Below are 18,264 nucleotides of genomic sequence, written 5' to 3' on the forward strand. Positions count from 1 at the left end.
TTCCTGCGGCCCCCCCCCGGCCGCTCCAGCCCCTTCCTGTGCCCCGCGTTACGGAGCCGGCGTGCAACGGAGCCGCCCCCGCAGCCCCGGGCCCGCAGCGGCAGGTAACGACCCCCCCCCCAATTAACCACCCCCCCCCCAATTAACCACCCCCCCCAATTCCTTAACCCCCCCCCCAAGCCGTTCTCCCCCCCCCAACCCGTTCTCCCCCCCCCCAATTCCTTAAATCCCCCCCCGATCCCTTAACCCCCCCCCCCAATTCCCGACACCCCCCCCCAAATTCACGACCCCCCCCCAAATTCACGACCCCCCCCCCAAATTCACGACCCCCCCCCAAAACTCACAACCCCCCCCCATCCCTTAACCCCCCCAAATATCCCTTGACCCCCCCCCATCCCGGTCCCCCCCCCCCCCCCCATCCCCCTCCCCATAATTTGGGCCCCCATCCCTGCAGGGCCCCCCCCCGCTTGGCTAATTGGGTTAATTGCCCCCCCCCCAATTATTTAATCGCCCCCTTAAACGCCCCCCCCATTTAATTCCCCCCCTTATCCACCCCCCCCATTTAATCACCCCGTATTTAATCACCCCCCCAATTAATCACCCCCCATTTAATCACCTCCATTTAATTACCCCCGTTTAATTACCCCCAATTTAATCACCCCCAATTAATCACCCCCAATTTAATCACCCCCAATTAATCACCCCCTTAATCAACCCCCCCACTTAATCCCCCTGTTATTTAATTACCCCATTTAACCCCCCCAAATTAATCCCCCCATTTAATCCCCCATTTACCCCCCATTTAATCACCCCCCCTTAATTACCCCCCTTATTCAACTACCCCCCAATTTAATACCCCCCCTTATTTAATCACCCCCCATTAATTAATCACCCCCCTTTATTTGATCACCCCCCCTTATTTAATCACCCCCCCTTACTTAATCACCCCCCCTTATTTAATCACCCCAATTTAACACCCCCCCTTTATTTAATCACCCCCCCATTTCATTACTCCCTCCTTTTAATTACTCCCCCCCTTTTTAATTACTCCCCCCCTTTTTAATTACTCCCCCCCTTTTTAATTACTCCCCCCAATTCCCCCCCATGACCCCCCCCCATTCCCACCATGCCCACCCCATTCCCACCACGCCCCCCCCATTCCCACCACGCCCCCCCAGTTCCCCCCAGGACCCCCCCATCCCCCCCACGACCCCCCCATCCTCACCGTGACCCCCCCCCCAGCAATAGGGACCCCCCCCTTTTATTTGGGGTCCCCCCCCCAACCAAGCAGACGGGGACCCCCCCACTCTTTGCCTTACAGGGGCCGGTGACCTCCGTTTGTCCCCCCCCGCCCCAAAAATTTCGGGGACCCCCCCCCCGAGGACACGATGCAGGAGAGCTACGAGAACGTCATCTCGCTGGGTGAGGGGCGCGCGTGGGGCTTGGGGGGGGGGGCACGGACCCAAAAGCGGGTTTTTTCACCCCAAAATCAAGCCGCCGCCTCGGCTCCCAGCGTTTTCCTCCCTCCCTTTTTGCTCGTTTTTTACATAAAAATAATTCAATTAAAGGGTTTGGCCCCAGCTGGTGGCTGGGGGGGGGGGGGCGGGGAAGAGGGAACAGAAATTGGGGGGGTTCGGGAAAATTCCCCAAATCCCCGAATCTAAGCTTAAATAAAGGGCGGGGGTCCCGGGTGCGGTTTGATCATTTTGGGGGATTCAACCCAAATTTATTGCCCATAATTGGGGTTTTGATGTAAATTTATCCCCCATAATTGGGGTTTTGACCCAAATTTATTGCCCATAATCGGGGTTTTGACCCAAATTTATCCCCTGTAATCGGGATTTTCACCCAAATTGATCCCCAATAAATGCCGATCAACCCAAATTTATCCCCCATAATCCGGATTTTGACCCAAATTGATCCCCAATAAATGCCGATCAACCCAAATTTATCCCCCGTAATCGGGATTTTCACCCAAATTGATCCCCAATAAATGCCGATCAACCCAAATATATCCCCCATAATCCGGATTTTGACCCAAATTGATCCCCAATAAATGCCGCTCAACCCAAATTTAATCCCCGTAATCGGGATTTTCACCCAAATTGATCCCCAATAAATGCCGATCAACCCAAATTTATCCCCCATAATGGGGATTTTGACCCAAATTTATCCCGGAAAAATGGAAGATTTGGGTCAAAGCCGAAGACGCGCGCATCGGGTTCTACCGGGGTCCTGCTGCCCGCGCTCCCGGTGTCACGTGTGGGCACGCGGCTATTTTTGGGGGAAAAAAAGCCGTAATTGGGACTCCAACTGTGTCCCCTAGCCGAGGAGATCGCCATCAGCTGGCCACGGATCACCGCCTTCGCCGAGTCGCATCGCCGCAGGGGGCTGGCGTCCGGTGAGTCCCGGCGCGGAACTCGACCGTTTTGGGGCTTTTCCGCAGAAATTTGGCACGTTGAGGTTGGGAGGGGGTTGCCCGGAGAAGTTACGGGGTCCCGACGTCGGGGGTGGCCAAGGTTGGGTTGGGCGGGGCTTTGGGTGCGGGAGAAGACGAAATTTGGGGATGTTCCATCATTGGAGATGCTCAAAGTTGGGTTGGACGGGGCTTTGGGTGCGGGAGAAGACGAAATTGGGGACGTCCCGTCATTGGGGGTGGTCAAGGTTGGGTTTGGTCATGCTTTGGGTGTTGGAGATGACGAGATTGGGGATGTTCCATCAACTGGAGGTGGCCAAAGTTGGCTTGGATGGGGTTTTGGGTGCTGGACAAGATGAAACTGGGGACGTCCCGTCATTGGAGGTTGGCCAAGGTTGGGTTTGGTCATGCTTTGGGTGCTGGAGAAGACGAAATTGGGGACGTCCCGCCATTGGGGGTGGCCAAGGTTGGGTTGGCGTTGAGCAGCCTCCTCTGGCAGAAGCCCCACCACGCCAATCCACCCAACCCAACCCAAGGCAACCAACCCAACCCAACCCTAACCCAGCCAACTCAACCCAACCCAACGCAACTCAACCCAACCCAACTCAACCCAACCCAACCCAACCTTAACCCAGCCAACTCAACCCAACCCAACTCAACCAACCCAACCCAACTCAACCCAACCCAACTCAACCCAACCCAACCCAACCCACCTCAACCAACCCAACACAACCCAACCCTAACCCAGCCAACTCAACCCAACCCAACCCAACTCAACCCAACCCAACCCAACGCAACCAACACAACCCAACCCAACCCACCTCAACCAAGCCAACCCAACCCACCTCAACAAACCCAACCCAACCAAACCAAACCCAAGCAACCCAACCCCACCCAACCCAACCCATCCTGGGCCTCCCCGGGGCGACGTGGGCGAAGCGAGGGCCGGGGGCTTTTGGGCTCACCCGCGGCCGGGTGCTCCCAGAGCCCCCCCTTGCCCCCGCAGAGGCCGGGCTGCTGAGCGAGCAGGAGGAGGACGAGCCCCCGCCGGGCCAACCGGAGGCGGCCGACGCCGAGGGGACGCCGCCGGCGCCCAAACCCAAGGGACCCAACGCGCCCGGCGGCGAGGGGACGGCGACGAGCGGCGAGCCGCCGAAACCCGAGGGGCCGCCCCGCGCCGGCAAGCGGGCCGGCAAGTCGGGCCACCGGGCCGCCTTCAAGAAGTTCCCCCAGCGGAGCCTCCTCGGCCACGGGCGGTGCCACGACTGCGGCAAAGCCCTGGCTTTCGGCGCCGCCTTCACCAAGCGCCGGCGCGGGGCGGAGAAGCCCTACAAGTGCCCCGAGTGCGGTAAGTGCTTCCGGCTGAGCTCCACGCTCATCACCCACCAGCGGCGGCACGCCGGCGAGAAGCCCTACAAGTGCCCCGAGTGCGGCAAGAGCTTCAGCGTGGGCTCGGCCTTCATCCAGCACCAGCGGGTGCACGGCGCGGCGGCGGCGCCCTGCCAGTGCGGCGTCTGCGGCAAAACCTTCCCGGCCAGCTCGGGCTTGGTGAAGCACCAGAAGCAGCACCTGGAGGAGAAGCCCTACAAGTGCGGCGACTGCGGCAAGGGCTTCAACTGGAATTCCCACCTGGAGCGGCACCGGCGCATCCATACCGGCGAGAAGCCCTACGCCTGCCCCGAGTGCGGCAAGAGCTTCAGCTGGAGCTCCCACCTCGACCGCCACCGGCGCACCCACGCCGGCGGCGCGGCGCAGTGCGGCGAGTGCGGCAAGGGCTTCGGCAAGGGCGTGGCCGCCTTGGCCAAGCGCCGGCGCTTGGCCGGCGCCGCCGAGAAGCCCCACAAGTGCGGCGAGTGCGGCAAGGGCTTTGGGCTGAGCGCGGCGCTGCTGCAGCACCAGCGCGGCCACGCCGCCGGCAAGCCCTACGAGTGCGGGGACTGCGGCAAGAGCTTCGCCTGGAGCTCCCACCTCGACCGGCACCGGCGCATCCACGCCGGCGAGAAGCCCTACCGCTGCGGCGACTGCGGCAAGGGCTTCTCACAGGGCTCCCACCTCGAGCGGCACCGGCGCGTCCACGCCGAGCCCTGCTGCGGCAAGCGGCGGCGGGGGGCGCGCGGCGGCGAGCGCCCCGGCGGGTGCTGGGAGTGCGGGCAGAGCTCGCGGTGGGGCGCCCGCCCCCGGCCGCCGGCGGCGGCGGCGGCGGCGGAGAGGCCCCACAAGTGCAGCGAGTGCGGCAAGAGCTTCACACAGCGCGGCGAGGGCGTCAAGCACCAGGGGACGCAGACCGGCGAGAAGCCCTACACCTGCCCCGAGTGCGGCAAGAGCTTCGGGCAGAACTCGGCGCTGGTCAAGCACCGGCGCATGCACACCGGCGAGAAGCCCTACAAGTGTGGGGACTGCGGCAAGAGCTTCGGCGTGCGCTCCAACCTCATCAAGCACCAGCGCACCCACCTGGGCGAGAAGCCCTACAAGTGCCCCGACTGCGGCAAGGGCTTCATCCAGAAGTCGGACCTGACCAAGCACCGGCGCATGCACACCGGCGAGAAGCCCTACAAGTGCCCCGAGTGCGCCAAGTGCTTCAGCGTCTCCTCCAACCTCATCAAGCACCGGCGCATCCACCTGGGCGAGAAGCCCTACGGCTGCCCCGAGTGCGGCAAGAGCTTCATCCAGCGCTCCGAGCTCACCATCCACCGCCGCGTGCACACCGGCGAGAAGCCCTACAAGTGCCCCGAGTGCGCCAAGTGCTTCAGCCGCAGCTCCCACCTCAACCGCCACCAGCGCACCCACGCCGGGGACAAGGCCAAGGCCAACGCCGCCAACGCCGCCAACGCCGCCCCGGCACCGCCGCCGCCGCCCCCCGGCGCCTTCCCCGCGCCCCCGCTGCCCCCGTTCCCCGCCGCTCCCGCCGCCCTGCCCCTGCCCCCCCTGGAGCTGCCCTGGGCCCTCCCGTTCCCGGCCCGCGCCTTCCCCCCCCCGGCCTTCCCCCCGGCCGCCTCCCCCCCGGGCGCCCCCCCGGCCTCCTCCCTCATCAACTGAGCGGGGGCGGGGAGACGGGACCCCCTCCCCAACCCCCCACCCCCCCCCCCACCTCCGGGAGACCCCAGCGGGGGTCCCGGGGGGGGCTCGGGCACAAGGGGCCCGGCGGCGGCGTCCTCACCGGGCTCGGCATCGGCCCCTCCGGCCCCATCGGCATCCTCAGCGCCGTCATCACCATGAGCCTCACCATCATCATCCTCACCGCCGTCACTGTTGGCGCCTCCATCCCCATCTTCGTCACCCTCCCCGTCGTCAGGATGAGCCTCACCATCATCATCCTCACCAGCATCAGCATCTTCATCCCCTTCGTCATCATCCTCCCCATCATCATCGTCCCCATCCCCATCATCATCCTCACCACCGTCATCAGCATCGCCATCCCCATCTTCATCATCCTCCCCATCATCCCCATCGTCATCCTCACCATCACTGCCACAGTCCTCACCGTTATCAGCTCCTTCATCCCCGTCATCATCATCCTCACCCCCATCATCATCCTCACCATCACCTCCATCCACTCCATCCCCATCATCGTCATCCCCATCATCTTCATCATCATCATCCTCACCATCAGCACTTCCAGCCCATCTTCATCCCCGTCATCATCCTCACCGCCAGCCCCATCAGCGTTGCCATCCCCGTCTCCATCATCGCCATCATCTTCATCCCCATCATCTTCATCATCTTTATCCCCATCACCACCATCATCTTTGTCCCCATCATCTTCATCCCCATCATCTTCATCATCTTCATCCCCATCATCTTCATCCCCATCATCCCCATCATCTTCATCCCCATCATCTTCATCCGTATCATCATCATCATCTTTGTCCCCGTCATCTTCATCCCCATCATCTTCATCATCTTCATCCCCATCATCTTCATCTCCATCATCCCCATCATCTTCATCCCCATCGTCATCATCATCTTCGTCCCCATCATCTTCGTCCCCATTACCACCATCTTCATCCCCATCATCTTCATCCCCATCACCACCACCATCTTCATCCCCGCCATCATCATCATCTTCATCCCCATCCCCATTGCCACCACCATCGCCATCCCCACCATCTTCATCCCCTTCATCCCCACCCTCCCCATCCTCATCCTCCCCATCCCCGCCCGCCCGCCGGCCCCGCTCCCCTCCCGCCGCCCCGCCGCCCTTTTTTTTGGGTAAAAATCAGCCAAAAGCCGCATTTCCGGCAGGACTCGGGGCTGTTCCCGCCCGCGGAGGCGGCCCCGGGGCCGGTTTTTCCCTCCATTTTCCCTTTTTTTGCAAGAAAAATCCTCGCGGCAGACCCCCGGTGAGGTCACTTAACGGCGACGTCATTTTTTTTGGTTTTTTTTTGCCCATTTTCACGTGGACTTCACAAAAAAAAAAATGTGTGTTTGCGGTGCGTGGGGGGGGGGGGGGTGGGTAATGAATTTTTCTCCTTTTCCCTCAATTTTTTGTGTTCGCTTTCGCTCTGCGACCGGTGGGGAACGGCGGCGGCGATTTTTTTTTTTTTGCCGGCCCCAAATCCACGGTTTTTTCCCCCAATTCCACCTGGCACCGGGCTGCGAACGCTTGGACCCGAACCCGGGATGGGGTAAAAAGAAGGAAAAAATAAATAAAAAATAATTAAAAATGAATAAACGAGAAGAAACGGGCAGGATCGCGCGCAGGACGCCGAAGCGTCGAAGGATCGGAAAAGAATAAAAAAACTGAAAGTTTCAGTTTTCCTTTTTTCCCCCAAAAAAAGGACGAGAAGGTGAAACGGAAAGCGGGGCTTTTCCCCACTTTGGGGCAAAAACGAGCAGAATCGGGCAAGTCTCAAGCGGAAGCGGATCGGCGGGGGAAAACGGAAAGCAGAAAAACGCCAAAAAAAAGTGAAAGACGACGAAAAAAGAACTGGGAAGCGGAAGGCGGTTTTTTTTTGGGTGAAAAAAGCCCGAAATCGGAGCCGCCGGACGCGCTCCCCGGCGGCCGCCGCTTTTTTGGGGGAAATTTGGGTATTTTGCGCTTTTGTCCGCGTCGCTGCGCTCCTCCCGTCAAGTAGAAATAAACTAGAGCCTAGCTACACGCCGCCTGCCTCGTTTTGGGGAGAAAAACAGGGATTTCGGGACAAAAGGCGCTCGTTTGGGTTTTTAAGGGGGTTGAGGCCATTTAGGGGTTTTTAGGGTTTTTTTTTTTCACGGCCCCAAGGGTTCGGCACATCCCCGGGGCCCCACTACCCAAAAAAATGGGAAAATCCTCGCGTTTTCACCCAAAAATGGGTGGGGTGGCGGGCGAGCCGGTGAGGAAACAGCCCTAAAAAGGCAAAAATCGATAAAAATTAACGCAAGTTTTTAATTTTTCATTAATTATGAGAATGAACGGGGCGAGCCCTCGCTTCGTTTTCCCCTTTTGCTGCAACCCAGCCCCAAAAGCTGCCCCGAGCGGCCTGAATTCACCCGATTTCACCCCAAAACGCTGCCCTGGGAGGCTGCTGAGGGCGGCGCCCTTCGAAAAAAAAAAGGACGAAAACGGGCAAAAAAGCGAGGATTTCAGGAAAAAAGGGGGGTCGGGGTCACAAAGAAAGGGGACTCGGGGGGAAAATTGGGAAGAAAAGGCAAATTGGGGGCGGATCCGTTAATTATTAATACTAATTTTTATTTAATTTACCGGCCCGCGAGCGGGGGGGGCGGCGTTCACTCTGGAGCGGAATGATTCCCTCGCGCTCCGAAGCGGGAAAATCCCCCAAAACGCCCCAAAATCCGCCCGAGGGGGGGGGCTCCTCGTGCTGGGGGGGGTCGCAGCCCCCCTGGGGACCCCCCCCCAAAAATTAAAAGGGGGGGGGGGGAGGCCGGGGAGCCCCCCCCCCCCCCAGCGCCGCCGGGGGCCGCTCGAACCGGCGCGGTTCTCATCGCCGCCCCGCTGCGCGAAGCCGGCCTCCGCTGTCCGGGGGGGTGGAGGCTCGGCCTTGAGGGGTCCTCCCAGGGCTGCCTCCTTTTTTTTTTTTGGGGGGGGCGCGGGGGTGGTTGCCCCGTTTTTGTCCGCCGGGGAGGCTCCAGCCTCTACCCCCGGGGGCGCGACGGCCTCGTCTGTCCGTGGGGAGGAAGAAGAGGAGGCAAGAGGAGGCTAGAGGAGGAAGAGGAGGCTCCAGCCTCTACCCCGCGGGCGCGGCGGCCTCTCTGTCCGTGTAGAGGAAGAGGAGGCTCCAGCCTCTACCTCCGGGCACAGCGGCCTCTCTTTCTGTGTAGAGGAAGAGGAGGCTCCAGCCTCTACCTCACGGGCACAGCGGCCTCGTGAGTCCGTGCGGAGGAGGAAGAGGAGGCTCGAGGAGGAAGAGGAGGCTCCAGCCTCTACCCCATGGGCACGGCGGCCTCGTGAGTCCGCGCGGGGAGGAAGAGGAGCTCCAGCTCATGGGACGGCGGCCTTCTCTTTCTGTGGAGGAAGAGGAGGCTCCAGCCTCTACCTCATGGGCACAGCGGCCTCGTGAGTCCGTGCGGAGGAGGAAGAGGAGGCTCGAGGAGGAAGAGGAGGCTCCAGCCTCTACCCCACGGGCGCGACGGCCTCATCTGTCTGTGTAGAGGAAGAGGAGGCTCCAGCCTCTACCCCTGCGTGTTGAGGAAGAGGAGGCGCGGCGGCCTCGTCTGTCCGTGTTGAGGAAGAGGAGGCTCCAGCCTCTACCCCGCGGGCGCGGCGGCCTCGTCTGTCCGTGGGGAGGAAGAGGAGGCTCCAGCCTCTACCCCGCGGGCGCGGCGGCCTCGTGACTCCGTGCGGAGGAGGAAGAGGAGGCCAGAGGGGGCTAGAGGCTGATGCTGCGGTGGTGCCTGAAGAGGCCCTGGCCTCCGCGGCGCTGCTCCCGCTCCTCCGTCTCGCCGCTGTTGAGGCTGGCGGCGTCGGAGAGGCCGAGGAGGTGCTCCACCGAGTCGAACTTCTGCAGGTCGGAGGCGATGGTCTGGAGGCTGAGCACCGAGAGCGCGTCCGCCGGGGGGCCCCTCGGCCCCTCGCTGCCCGGCCTCGCCGGCCTCCCCGGCCTCGCCGGCCTCGGCCCCGACGGGGGAGGCCCGGCGGAGGACGAGGCGCTGGAGGCGGCGGGCGTGGATCTGCTCGCTGATCTGCTCCAGGTTGCGCAGGGCCACCGAGTAGCGCGTCTTGGCCTGCGCCACGCGCCGCTCCAGCGCCGTCACCGCGGCCTTGTGCTCCTGGGGGGGGAGGGGGGAAAAAGGGAGGCCGGGAGGTCGCCCCGGGGAGGCTGGCACCCGGGGAGGCTTCGAAAGGCCTCGGATGGGGAGGGGACGCCAGGAGGGGCGAGCACGGGGAGGAGGAGGCCACGGGGAGGAGGAGGAGGAGGCCAAGGAGAGGAGGAGGAGGCCAAGGAGAGGAGGAGGAGGCCAAGGAGAGGAGGAGGAGGCCAAGGAGAGGAGGAGGAGGCCAAGGAGAGGAGGAGGAGGCCAAGGAGAGGAGGAGGAGGCCAAGGAGAGGAGGAGGAGGCCAAGGAGAGGAGGAGGAGGCCAAGGAGAGGAGGAGGAGGCCAAGGAGAGGAGGAGGAGGCCAAGGAGAGGAGGAGGAGGCCACAGGGATAAGGAGGAGGTGGAGGAGGCCGAAGGGAGAAGGAGGCCACAGGGAGAAAGGGGAGGTCAAGGAGAGGAAGATGAGGAGGAGGAGGCCGAGAGGAAAAGGAGGCCACCGAGGGGAGACGGAGGAGGAGGCCAAGGAGAGGAGGAGGAGGCCAAGGAGAGGAGGAGGCCAAGGAGAGGAGGAGGAGGCCAAGGAGAGGAGGAGGAGGCCAAGGAGAGGAGGAGGAGGCCAAGGAGAGGAGGAGGAGGCCAAGGAGAGGAGGAGGAGGCCAAGGAGAGGAGGAGGAGGCCAAGGAGAGGAGGAGGAGGCCAAGGAGAGGAGGAGGAGGCCACAGGGATAAGGAGGAGGTGGAGGAGGCCGAAGGGAGAAGGAGGCCACAGGGAGAAAGGGGAGGTCAAGGAGAAGAAGATGAGGAGGAGGAGGCCGAGAGGAAAAGGAGGCCACCGAGGGGAGACGGAGGAGGAGGCCACAAGGAGGAGGACACCGAGGGGAGGAGGAAGAGGCCACGGGGAGATGGAGGACACTGAGGGGAGGTGGGGGAGGAGGCCAAGGGGAGAAGGAGGAGGAGGAGGCCGAGGGGAGGTGGAGGACATCAAGGGGAGGGGGAGGCCAGCATGGGGAGGACACGGAGGGGAGGAAGAGGAGGCGGACGCAGGGAGAAGAAGGAGGAGGCCGAGGGGAGGAGGAGGCCACAGGGAGGAGGCCACCGAGGGGAGATGGGAGGACGTCAAGGGGAGGTGGAGGCCACCATGGGGAGGAGGCCACCAAGGGGAAGAGGCCACCGTGGGGAGGACACCACGACGAGGAGGAGGACACCGAGGGGAAGAAGAGGAGGACACCGAGGGGAGGAAGAGGAGGACACCGAGGGGAGGAAGAGGAGGACACCGAGGGGAGGAAGAGGAGGACACCGAGGGGAGGAAGAGGAGGACACCGAGGGGAGGAAGAGGAGGACACCGAGGGGAGGAAGAGGAGGACGCCCCAGGGAGGACCCGAAGGGGGGAGAGGACGCCCCGAGGGGGCGGAGGCCAGCCCCCGGAGGCCGTCCCCCACCCCCCCCGCCCGACCTCGAGGATCTGGTTGAAGTGGGCCTTGAGCTCGAAGTAGGGCTTGCTCTTGAGGATGACGCGGCGCAGGGCCTTCTGCAGCGCCTGCACCCTGGCCTCGGCCTCCTGGCACAGCCTCGTCACGCGCTGGTGCTCCCGCTCGCTGCGCTGCCGCTCCTCCTCCGCCTCGTTCACCTGCCGCGGCGCGGCCCCCCCCCGCGGAAACGGCCTCCGTCCCGAGAACGGCCTCCGCCCCCGAGAAGCGGCCTCCGCCCCCGCGAACGGCCGCCGTGCCCCCGAAACCGCCTCCGTCCCCCCAGAACGATGCCGTGTCCCCAAAACGGCCTCCGTCCCCCAACGGCCTCCGTCCCCCAAAATGGCCACCACGACCCCAAAACGGCCTCCGTCCCAAAACAGCCTCCGTCCCCAAAACCACTACTATGTCCCCAAAACAGCCTCCGTCCCAAAACAGCCTCCGTCCCCAAAACCACTACTATGTCCCCAAAACAGCCTCCGTCCCAAAACTGCCTCCGTTCCCAAAACAGCCCACCACGTCCCCAAATCGGCCTCCGTGTCCCCAAACCTCCTCTGTCCCCAAACCAGCCTCCTCCGTCCCCAGAACCTCCTTCATCCTCAGAACCTCCTCTGCCCCAAACCGGCCTCCGTCCCAAAACCTCCTCCACCCCCACCCAGCCTCTACCCCAAACCAACCTCCACACCAGAACCTCCTCCGTCCCCACCCAGCCTCCACCCCAAGACCTCCTCCCCCCCAAGACCTCCTCCACCCGCACCCAGCCTCCACCCCAAGACCTCGTCCACCCCAGAACCTCCTCCGTCCCCAGTCAACCTCCACCCAAAGACCTCCCCCACCCCAAGACCTCCTCCACCCCCACCCAACCTCCACCCCAAGACCTCCTCCCCCCCAAGACCTCCCCCATCCCAAAACCTCCTTCATCCCCAACCAGCCTCCACCCCAAACCAACCTCCATCCCCCAAACCTCCTCCCCCCACAAGACCTCCTCCACCCCCACCTAACCTCCACCCCAAGACCTCCTCCACCCCCACCTAACCTCCACCCCAAGATCTCCTCCCCCCCAAGACCTCCCCCACCCCAAAACCTCCTCCATCCCCACCCAGCCTCCACCCCAAACCAACCTCCATCCCCAAAACCTCCTCCCCCCCAAGACCTCCTCCCCCCCAAGACCTCCCCCACCCCAAGAGCTCCTCTGTCCCTCATCAACCTCCACCCCAAGACCTCCCCCACTCCAAAACCTCCTCCACCCCCCCACCCAACCTCCACCCCAAAACCTTCTCCCCCCCAAGACCTCCTCCACCCCAAAACCTCCTCTGTCCCCCATCAACCTCCACCCCAAGACCTCCTCCACCCCGAGACCTCCTCCACCCCCACCCAGCCTCCACCCCAAGACCTCCTCCACCCCAAGACCTCCTCCACCCCAAGACCTCCTCCACCCCAAGACCTCCTCCACCCCCACCCAACCTCCACCCCAAGACCTCCTCCACCCCCACCCAACCTCAACCCCAAACCAACCTCCATCCCCAAAACCTCCTCCCCCCCAAGACCCCTTCCACCCCCACCCAACCTCCACCCCAAGACCTCCTCCACCCCCACCCAACCTCCACCCCAAGACCTCCCCCGCCCCAAAACCTCCTCCACCCCCCCCCAACCTCCACCCCAAGACCTCCCCCGCCCCCCCCGGCCTCCCCCCCCGGCCTCCCCCCGCCCCGGGCCTCACCTTGCCGGTGGCGTGGTTGAGCATCTCCTGCCAGGTGGGGTCGAGGCGGTTGCGGTCGGCCAGGAGGCCCTGCTCGGCCACCAGCACCATCTCGCGCGCCGCCCCGTGCGTGCTCACGGCCCGCTCGTAGCGCAGCGCCGCCCGCTGCGTCTCCTGCTGCGCCTGCGCGCCCCGAAAGCGCTCGCCCGCGCGCGCCCCCCCGAAACCGGGGGGGGGGGGGCCCGGGGGGAGGCCGGGACCCCGATCGGGGTAGGGGGGGGGAGTCCCGAAAGTTCAAGGGGTGGGGGGGGGATCCTAAAACGTCCCTTGGGGCGGGGGGCTAAAAGACCGTCGGCTGGTGGTGGGGGTCCCAAAATCCCGTTGGGGTGGTGGTGGGGGGCCCTAAAATCCCGTTGGGTGGTGGTGGGGTCCCAAAACCTCATGGGGTGGTGGTGGGATCCCAAAATCTCATTGGGGTGGTGGTGGGACCCCAAAATCCCGTTGGGTGGTGGTGGGATCCCAAAATCCCGTTGGGTGGGGGGGGCGCTAAAATCCCGTTGGGTGGTAGTGGGATCCCAAAATCTCATTGAGGTGGCGGTGGGGGGCCCTAAAATCCCGTTGGGTGGTGGTGGGACCCCAAAACCTCATGGGGTGGTGGTGGGGGGCCCCAAAAACCCCGTTGGGTGGTGGTGGGACCCCAAAACCTCGTGGGGTGGCGGTGGGGGACCCTAAAATCCCGTTGGGTGGTGGTGGGACCCCAAAACCTCGTGGGGTGGTGGTGGGGGGCCCTAAAACCCCGTTGGGTGGTGGTGGGACCCCAAAACCCCACCCCAAGGTTCTAGGAGCCCCCAAAACCCCTTATATGGCGCTGATGCACCCCAAAACCCCATCACATCATGTTGGTGACCCCAAAATGCCACCCCACAGTGCTGGTGGCCCCCAAAACCCCATCCTACCGTGCCAGTTGACCCCAAAAGCCCATCCTACGCTGCCGGTTGACCCCAAAACCCCATCCTACGCTGCCGGTTGACCCCCAAACCCCCTCCTACGCTGCTGGTTGTCCCCAAATCCCCATCCTACCGTGCCAGTTGACCCCAAAACCCCATCCTACGGTGCCAGTCGACCCCAAAACCCCATCCTACCATGCCAGTTGACCCCAAAACCCCATCCTCTGGTGCCAGTTGACCCCAAATCCCCATCCTACGGTGCCAGTTGACCCCAAAATCCCATCTTATGGTGCCAGTTGGCCCCAAAACCCCATCCTACCGTGCCAGTTGACCCCAAAACCCCAACCTACCGTGCCAGTTGACCCCAAAACCCCATCCTACTGTGCCAGTTGACCCCAAAACCCCACGATATGGTCCCAGGGCCCCCCAAACCATTATGGGGTCGGGCGGCGGCCCCGTACCTCCTTGGCCAGGCGCCGCGCCTCGTAATAGGGCCGAGCCTTCTCAATGCAGGCGCCCAGCTGCGAGCCCTGCGCGTTGAGGCGGCGCGCCGACTCCGACAGGATGCGGCGGTACGCGGTGCGGGCGTCCTGCGGGGCGGCCCCAAAAGGGTTGGGGGGACCCCGAAGGGGTTGGGGGGACCCTAAAAGGGTTCGGGGTGATCCCAGGGGGATTTGGGGTGACCCCGAAGGAGTTAGAGGGACTCTGAAAGGGATTGGGGTGATTCCAGAGGGATTTGGGGTGATCCCAAAAGGGGATGGGGGGACGCCGAAGGGGTTGGGGGGACCCTAAAAGGGTTTCGGATGATCCCAGGGGGATTTGCGGTGATCCTAAAAAGGTTGGGGGGACACCGAAGGAGTTGGGGAGACCCTAAAAGGGGGTTGGGGGTGATCCCAGGGGGATTTGGGGTGATCCCAAAAGGGGTTTGGGGTGATCCCAAGGCGGTTTGGGGGACCCCGAAGAGGTTGGGGGACCCTAAAAGGGGGTTGGGGGTGATCCCAGGGGGATTTGGGGTGATCCCAAAAGGGGCTGGGGGGACACCGAAGAGGTTGGGGGGACCCTAAAGGAGTTGGGGGGACCCTAAAAGGGTTTGGGATGAGCCCAAAAGGGGTTGGGGGGACACCGAAGGGGTTGAGGGGACCCTAAAAGGGTTTGGGATGATCCCAAGAGGATTTGGGGTGAGCCCAGGGGGGATTTGGGGTGACCCCGAAGGAGTTAAGGGGACCCTAAAAGAGATTAGGGTGATCCCACAGCAATTTGGGGTGATCCCAAAACAGGTTGGGGGGATGCTGAAGGGGTTGGGGAAACCCTAAAAGGGGTTGGGGAAACCCTAAAAGGGGTTGGGGAAACCCTAAAAGGGGTTGGGAGTGAGTCTACAAACGGGTTTGGGGTGATCCCAGAAGCATTTGGGGTGATCCCAAAAGGGGGTTTAGGGAGATCCCAAATGGGGGTTAGGGAAAATCCCAAAAGGGAGTTAGGGGGATCCCAAAGAGGGTTTGGGGTGGCCCCAAAAGGGAGTTAAAAGGGATCCCAAAAGGGTGTTAAGAGGGATCCCAGGGGGATTTGGGGCGATCCCAAAAGGGATTAGGGAGACCCCAAAGGGGGATCGGGGCGACCCTAAAGGGGTTTGGGTGACCCCAAATGGGTTGGTGGGACCCAAAAAGGGGATTCGGGGTGATCCCAAAGGGAACTGGGGTGATCCCAAAGGGAACTGGGGTGACCCCAAAAGCGATTAGGGCGACCCCGGGGGGATTTGGGGTGACCCCGGGGGGCTTTGGGGTGACCCCGGGGGGATTTGGGGCGACCCCGGGGGGATTTGGGGCGCTCACGTCCAGCTGCAGCTCCACGCGGTTGATCTCCTCGGTGGCCTGGTTGAGGTGCTCCAGCTCCTCCTGCCAAGGGGCAACGTGGGCCCCAAATCCACCCCCAAAACCCCCAAAACGCAGCAAGGGACCCCCCCAAAACCCCGAAGACGCAGCGGCAGAACCCCAAAAGTCCTGAAGACGCGGCGACAGACCCCAAAACTCTGCCCCGAAACCCCAAAAACGCGATAAGGGATCCTCCAAAATCCCGAACGTGCAGCAATAGGCCCCCAAAATCCTAAAAACGCAGTGATTGACCCCAAAACCCACCCCAAAACCCCCCCCAAACCCCCCAAATCCTCCCAAAAACCCCCAAATCCCCCCCAAAACCCCCAAATCCCCCCAAAAACCCCAAAATCCCCCCCAAACGCCCCCCAAAACCCCCCCAAACCCCCAGCCAGGGACCCCCAAACCCCCCCAAATCCCCCCCAAAACCCCGAATCCCCCCCAACCCCCCCCTAAAAACCCCGAATCCCCCCCCCGCCCCCCCCTAAAAACCCCAAAACCCCCCCAAATCCCCCCCAAAACCCACCTGGATCCGGGGGTCCAGCTCTTCCTCCTCCTCCTCCTCCTCTTCCTCCTCGCTCCCCCCCCCCCCTTTTTGGGGTGCCCGGGGGGGGTCCCCAACACCCCCCCCCTCCTCCCCCCTCTCCCCCTCCTGCCCGGGGGGGGTCCCTCGCCCCCCTCCCCCCCCCGGGGGCTCCTCCGCGTCCCCCATTTTTGGGGGGGGGGACCCCAAAAAACTCCCCCCCCCTCCCCTAATTAACTAATTAACCGATTAATTACCCCCCCCCCCCCGAACCCGTTAAGAGGGCAACCCCATAGGGGCAAGGGGGGGCTTCACCTGCGCCCCCCCCCGGGGAGCGAGGGGGCGGGGGGGGCGGATTTGGGCATTTTTGGGGAGGATTTGGGATTTTTGGAGGGTTTTGGGGGCTTTTTTTGGGGGGGGGCGGGGCGGTTTTGGGGACCCCCCCCCCTTCGGGGGTGCGGAGCTGGAGCTGTAGGGGCGGCGTTGGGGGGCTGCAAAAAAGGAGAGGTCAGGGCCCCCCCAGACCCTACTGACCCCCCCAAATCCTCCTAATGACCCCCCCATACCCCCCAAAAACCCCAAAACCCCCCAAAATCACCCCAAAACCCCATTACTCCCCCATACCCCCCCTTTAGACCCCCCCCACCCCCCATTACCCCCCTAAATCCCCCCCACGACCTCCCCATATCCCCCAGGACCCCCCCAGGCCCCCCAAACCCCCCAAAAAATCCCCAAATCCCCCCAAATCCCCCAAACCCCCCCCAAAGGCCCCCCAAAACCCCATTACCCCCCCATAACCCCCCCTTTAGCCCCCCCCACCCCCCATTACCCCCCCCCAACCGCCCCCCCAGACCTTCCAGGACCCCCCCACATCCCCCAAACCCCCCAACCCCCCCCCCCCCCAAAACCCCAAAATCCCTCAAATTCACCCCAAAACCCCCCGCCCCCCCCCCCCGCGGCCTGTGTTTACCTCCGGCTCCTCCACTCCACTTCCCCCCGCCCCTCCCCGCCGGAACCGGAAGTCGCGCCCGCCGCCTCCCCTGCCGTACAACATGGCGGCGCCCAGCGCCGTACAGCTCCCCGCCCCGCTCCGCCCAGCTCCTCCCCGGGGCTCTGCGGACCGGAACCGGGCGGCGATCGATGAGCTCGGCGATCCTCAAACCGCCGCCGCCCTCGGCCCGGTTCCGGTCGCTTCCGGTTCGCCGCGGGGCGGAAGCGGTGGGGCGCCCATGGGCGCCGCCATCTTGTTTTACGGCCCGCAAGATGGCGGCCGGCCGCGGCCTGCTCGGATTTGGGCATTTTTCAGGCGTTTTTGCGCCGTTTTTGGCGTTTCTGAGCCCAAAACGACGCCTTTATCGTCAAGGCTTCGGGCAGGGGGACGCGTGCGCGTGAACACGCGTGTGTACGCCCGTTTACACGCGTGTAAGGACGTTTAAACACACATAAATACGTTTAAAAACACATTTAAACACGTAAACACACGCATGTAAACACTCACGAGACCCCCAGGACCCCCCCCCCCAGACCCCCAGGACCCCCCAGACCCCAGGACCCCCCAGGACCCCCAAGCCCCCCCCAGAAGGACCCCCAAAACCTCCATAGGCCCCCCAGGGCCTCCATAGGACCCCCAGGACCCCCATAGGACCCCCAGGGACCCCCAAAACCCCCAGAACCCCCCGGACCCCCAGGAAGACCCCCAGGACCCCCCCGAACCCCATAGGACCCCCAGGACATGCAGGGGACCCCCAGGGCCTCCATAGGACCCCCAGAACCCCCTGGAGGACCCCGGGACCCCCCCCCCCGAACCCCCAGGACCCCCCAGGACCCTCAAAACCTCCACAGAACCCCAGGACCCCCCTAGGACCCCCAAAAACTCCCCAGGACCTCCCCCTTTGAAGACCCCCCCCCCTTGATCCCCCTTTGCCCCCCCTTTTAGAGACCCCCCTTGGACCCCCTCTCTTTTGGGACCCCCCCCCCTTTAGCCCCCTCCCCTTTTAGGGACCCCCCCACTTTTAGGGACCCCCCTTTTCGCCCCCCCCCCATTTTAGGGACCCCCCCGTTTTAGGACCCCCCAAATTAAAACCCAGCCGCCTCCTTCCCCTAAAGCACCGCGACCCACGGACCCCGTACCCCCCAACCCCCCCAAAACCCC

General features: G+C 63.4%; 3 protein-coding genes across 4 annotated transcripts; 2 read left to right on the plus strand and 1 right to left on the minus strand.

Moving 5' to 3' along the window:
* The first annotated feature begins 14 nt into the window (after nucleotides 1-14).
* LOC125181578 (zinc finger protein 271-like) lies at nucleotides 15-5,465 on the plus strand. Of its 2 annotated transcripts, none has more exons than XM_066986682.1 (4): nucleotides 15-104; nucleotides 1,322-1,422; nucleotides 2,327-2,401; nucleotides 3,402-5,465. In XM_066986682.1, the coding sequence occupies exons 2-4, from the start codon at nucleotides 1,389-1,391 to the stop codon at nucleotides 5,450-5,452; spliced, it is 2,160 nt and encodes a 719-aa protein (XP_066842783.1). In that variant the 5' UTR covers nucleotides 15-104; nucleotides 1,322-1,388; the 3' UTR covers nucleotides 5,453-5,465. The 2 variants fall into 2 exon arrangements, with proteins under 2 accessions (XP_066842783.1, XP_066842784.1); XM_066986683.1 differs by having other exon boundaries at nucleotides 3,423-5,465.
* On the plus strand, nucleotides 5,465-7,514 carry LOC136788359 (uncharacterized). Its single transcript, XM_066986795.1, has one exon. The coding sequence runs from the start codon at nucleotides 5,629-5,631 to the stop codon at nucleotides 6,871-6,873; it is 1,245 nt and encodes a 414-aa protein (XP_066842896.1). The 5' UTR covers nucleotides 5,465-5,628; the 3' UTR covers nucleotides 6,874-7,514.
* A 1,550-nt stretch (nucleotides 7,515-9,064) lies between these two features.
* Nucleotides 9,065-17,181, minus strand: SH3BP5L (SH3 binding domain protein 5 like). Its single transcript, XM_066986808.1, is given in 9 exon segments — nucleotides 9,065-9,412; nucleotides 9,414-9,622; nucleotides 11,063-11,236; nucleotides 12,796-12,957; nucleotides 14,183-14,311; nucleotides 15,551-15,613; nucleotides 16,116-16,198; nucleotides 16,564-16,603; nucleotides 17,083-17,181. Coding segments are annotated over 9 exon segments (1,134 nt in total). The 5' UTR covers nucleotides 17,167-17,181; the 3' UTR covers nucleotides 9,065-9,222.
* Between the last annotated feature and the right edge of the window lie 1,083 nt (nucleotides 17,182-18,264).

Source organism: Anser cygnoides, chromosome 35 (assembly GCF_040182565.1).
Source record: "Anser cygnoides isolate HZ-2024a breed goose chromosome 35, Taihu_goose_T2T_genome, whole genome shotgun sequence".
Classification (NCBI taxonomy): Eukaryota; Metazoa; Chordata; class Aves; order Anseriformes; family Anatidae; genus Anser; species Anser cygnoides.

Coding starts and splice junctions, on each gene's coding strand:
- LOC136788359 (XM_066986795.1), top strand. CDS start 5,629: ATGAGCCTCACCATCATCATCCTCACCGCCGTCACTGTTGGCGCCTCC.
- LOC125181578 (XM_066986682.1), top strand. CDS start 1,389: ATGCAGGAGAGCTACGAGAACGTCATCTCGCTGG. Junction 1,423..2,326: donor CGAGAACGTCATCTCGCTGG/GTGAGGGGCGCG, acceptor TGTGTCCCCTAG/CCGAGGAGATCGCCATCAGC. Junction 2,402..3,401: donor CCGCAGGGGGCTGGCGTCCG/GTGAGTCCCGGC, acceptor GGGTGCTCCCAG/AGCCCCCCCTTGCCCCCGCA.